Source organism: Megalobrama amblycephala, linkage group LG13, assembly GCF_018812025.1.
Source record: "Megalobrama amblycephala isolate DHTTF-2021 linkage group LG13, ASM1881202v1, whole genome shotgun sequence".
In the NCBI taxonomy this organism is placed as follows: Eukaryota; Metazoa; Chordata; class Actinopteri; order Cypriniformes; family Xenocyprididae; genus Megalobrama; species Megalobrama amblycephala.
In genome coordinates, this window is record NC_063056.1 from 13,920,779 (window position 1) to 13,924,475 (window position 3,697).

A 3,697-nucleotide genomic window follows, 5' to 3' on the forward strand; every position below is an offset into this window, starting at 1 on the left:
TGAGATAGGCTACTAAAAAAAAAAATCGAGAAAAACATAAAAAGAAAATCAGCAAAACGTGGCTGCAACATGTGGCTTTTGTAGTCATGAGGTAAAATAATTGCTGAATCAGTTTAACCAGTCCTTGAAACGAACTGTTCGAAAGAACCGATTCGGAGAGATGACTCGGACTTTCCATCAAGCGTAACGTCTTACGTCGTGCTTTTTGTCTGTACGCCAATGCGTTCGTGGGGTGGGCGTGGTTTTTCACAGGTGTCACAGGTGTAGCGTCGTCTCCACTCCTTTCAAGTGCTGCTCAGGTGAAAAGGGAAAAAAAAAAAAAAAAAAAAAAAAAATCAAACCAGGCAGGAAGCTATTTGAGGATATTGTTTTAATTTGCAAATTTTAACATCGACCTCTGTTAATATCACCGAGAACACACAGCGGTTGCTCTTCAACATAATGCCCTAGCCTTCGTCGTGTGGGAGGGGTTTGTATCTGCGACAGGTAACTCTGATCATCTGTACACCTGCACACGAGAGAGAGACAGGATCTGAATCCGGTCCGAGTCCTCCATCATGAAGTTTCCTGCCCTGCTCTTGGGTTTTGTCTTGGTGTGTAGTCTGGGCATCGCTGGCTACATCCATACCAGACGGAAGCAGGAACTGCAACTGAATAAACAGGCTTCATTTTTAGATATTAAATTCAGAGTGACTAGAGATGTTCTGGGAGAATACCAAGATCAGCTGATCCAGTCCAACACACAGATAGAAAATACCAAGAAAGAGGTGGATACTCTAACCAAAGACGTGTCCGAAGTTAAGATCGTAGTAGAGCAGAAAAAGAGTGACGCTGCTACCTGTAAAGGAGACAAGGTGAGTTGTGATGTTTTATTTTCATATGCTCTTAACAATTAATCCATCTCAGACCTTATTTAAATGCTTCATTGTATTACCGGTGTACTTTACTGTCCAGCCATTGTAACTGCAATGTCTCAGCTGTAGGCCTAAGTGACACATAGGGTTTATTTTAACCGGTTTAATTTTTTCTTCTCCAGAAACGATTCACAGATGAAATTGCTGCTTCAGATACAGAGAAGAAACACATCCAGGGTGAGTTTATTTTAAGTTTGAAAAGGAATACAGTGTGGAAATGTATTAAAAATTGACCAAAAGTAGCTAAGATGGAGTAGAAAACAGCTATTTATATTCACCTTACGTTGTATCTCAGATTAACTACTATTGTAAAGCCCATGGCAATACTGCCCCCCTGCGGCAACAAATGCAAGTCAGTCGTGTTTGGACAAATGCCAGCTAAATAATGATACATATTGTTAGTCGTTGAGTATTGAAATTGCACAATTGACGTCAACAGCCTACATAATTGTCATTGTTATCATTGTTTGCTGTGCTTGGACCTGCTTGTACATGGAAAGCAATGTTATATATATATATTTTTCCATTTTTCCATTCTTAGATGAGTTGGTCAAGGAAAAGTCCCAATGGGAAACCGAGGTTGCTACTCTTAAAAAACAATTAGAGCAGCAGAGCACACTCTGCAAGTACATCGACAAGACCTCCGACGAAGGAAAGTGAGTGAATTTGTGTAACAGAATAATTTGTTATAGATCTCCAATCTCATTTATACTGTCAGATAATGTGTGAAGTTAGTTGAACTTGTTGATTGGTCAATCATTCTGTGCTCAGTTCAGAATGTTCATATGAACCTGAAGCCTTTAAATGAGGATTTTACATTGTTACTTATTTAAACTTTTAAAATGGTTTAAAACTTAAAATTAATTTAAGTAGGAAATTCATTTCTGCTGTGTATTAACATTGCTTAACAATACTCCTTTACTTCTCCAAGGAAACTGTGTAACATAATTGACGAGCCACAAAAGCCAGAGGCAAAGCCCAAAGAGCCAGTAGCAGTTGAAGCCAAAGCTGAACAACCGAAACCTGAGGAAAAAAAGGCTGAAGCGCCAAATGCCGAACAGCCAAAATAAAATGCGGTGTGATGGAAAACCAAGTGGATTGAGTATGTGTGTGTTAGGGAGACGGAGAACAATACCATGTCAGCGTCCACAGCTGAACTGAAGATTAGCTAAACCTGAACGTCTTGCTTGGGTTGATCTCCAACATTCCACAGGCATCCTTGAAATGACAGACACAGACTTTCTCAACTATGGGTTTGAAGTTTGACTGACAATATCACAAGGTCTGCCATGTTCCTGCTCTGTTTTCTCAAAAATAAATTGGTTTATAAGGAATATGGGATGATGCAGGTGTATTGAGCTGCGTGTCTGCTTTATCAGTTGCATTTTGTTGTTCACTTTACCTACAATTAAGTTATGAATTTTTTTTTTCATTTAATTTTTGTTTCTTTTGTTTTTCATTTAATTGTTTCTTTACTTTCTGGGTGTGTTTGTCTTTTTAATATTTCTTTTTTTTTTTTTTTTTTTTGTCATTATGTCATTATGACCCTCCCTCAGGCTCAAGCATACATGCCCGCTTGTATCGACCAATGGGAAAGCTCTGACCCTCTTACTGTCGCTCCTAATTATCCTCACTCTGTTACCTCAGTTACTATCTTTATGTAGTCCTGACAACAACGAGCTTACCCAATCAGAGCCTTCAGTGGAGCAGTTATGAGTTGCTCTTCAGTGTCCTTTGTTATAAGTTTTGGTTTTATGCTGAAATATTGTGATGTTTGATGTACAAATAAAAGCAGAGTTTGGTTGGAGATTTCTTTTTATGTATTCTTCCAGTAAGTGGATGTTTACTGTTATTTAAATCATTTAATAAGTAATTGTAATCTACTCTTAATCTTGTTTAACCAGTTTGATGTGTATGTAAAGTAATGCTACAATAGGTTTTTCAGGTGACATGCAGTTTGAGACAAAACATAATATACAGCACCACCTTCTGACAAATCCTTGGCAGTAATACAGTTGTCATTTTAATTAAGTTTTAAAGGAATATTCAGGATCAGTAGAAGTTAAGCTTAAAGGATTAGTCCACTTTCAAATAAAATGTTCCTGATAATTTACTCACCCCCATGTCATCCAAGATGTTCATGTCTTTCTTTCTTCAGTCGAAAAGAAATGAAGGTTTTTGAGGAAAACATTCCAGGATTATTCTCCTTATAGTGGAATTCAGTGTTGAAGGTCAAAATTACAGTTTCAGTGCAGCTTCAAAGGGCTTTAAACGATACCAGACTAGGAATAAGGGTCTTATCTAGAGAAACAATCGGTCATTTTTGAAAAAAATGTAAATGTATATGCTTTATATAAATAAATGATCGCCTTCCAAGTGCTTTTGCCAAAACCGCACTTTCATATTCTTTAAAAAGCTTACGCTGTGTGTCCTACACCTTCCCTGTTCTACTTACGGAACAAACGCAGCGCCAGTTCCATTTTTTATATCCATAAGTAGAATAGGGAAGGTGTAGGACACACAGCGTAAGCTTTTTAAAGAATACGAAAGTGCGGTTTTGGCGAAAGCACTTGGAAGGCGATCATTTATTTATATAAAGTATATACATTTACATTTTTTTCGAAAATGACCGATCGTTTCTCTAGATAAGACCCTTATTCCTCGTCTACTATCGTTTAGACGATATCTCATCTCTTGTCACTCGGGATGAACTGAGGCGTTCCTGACAAGAGGATGTGTTCGTTTCACTCGGATGTTATATAGGGAACCAACCACTTAAAGCT

At 37.8% G+C, this 3,697-nt stretch overlaps 1 protein-coding gene across 1 annotated transcript; it reads left to right on the forward strand.

Moving 5' to 3' along the window:
* Positions 1-232: 232 nt before the first annotated feature.
* On the forward strand, positions 233-2,721 carry zgc:174935 (uncharacterized protein LOC796019 homolog). The gene is made up of 4 exons (XM_048153297.1): positions 233-854; positions 1,037-1,091; positions 1,456-1,570; positions 1,846-2,721. The coding sequence occupies exons 1-4, from the start codon at positions 558-560 to the stop codon at positions 1,982-1,984; spliced, it is 606 nt and encodes a 201-aa protein (XP_048009254.1). The 5' UTR covers positions 233-557; the 3' UTR covers positions 1,985-2,721.
* The last annotated feature ends 976 nt before the right edge of the window (positions 2,722-3,697 follow it).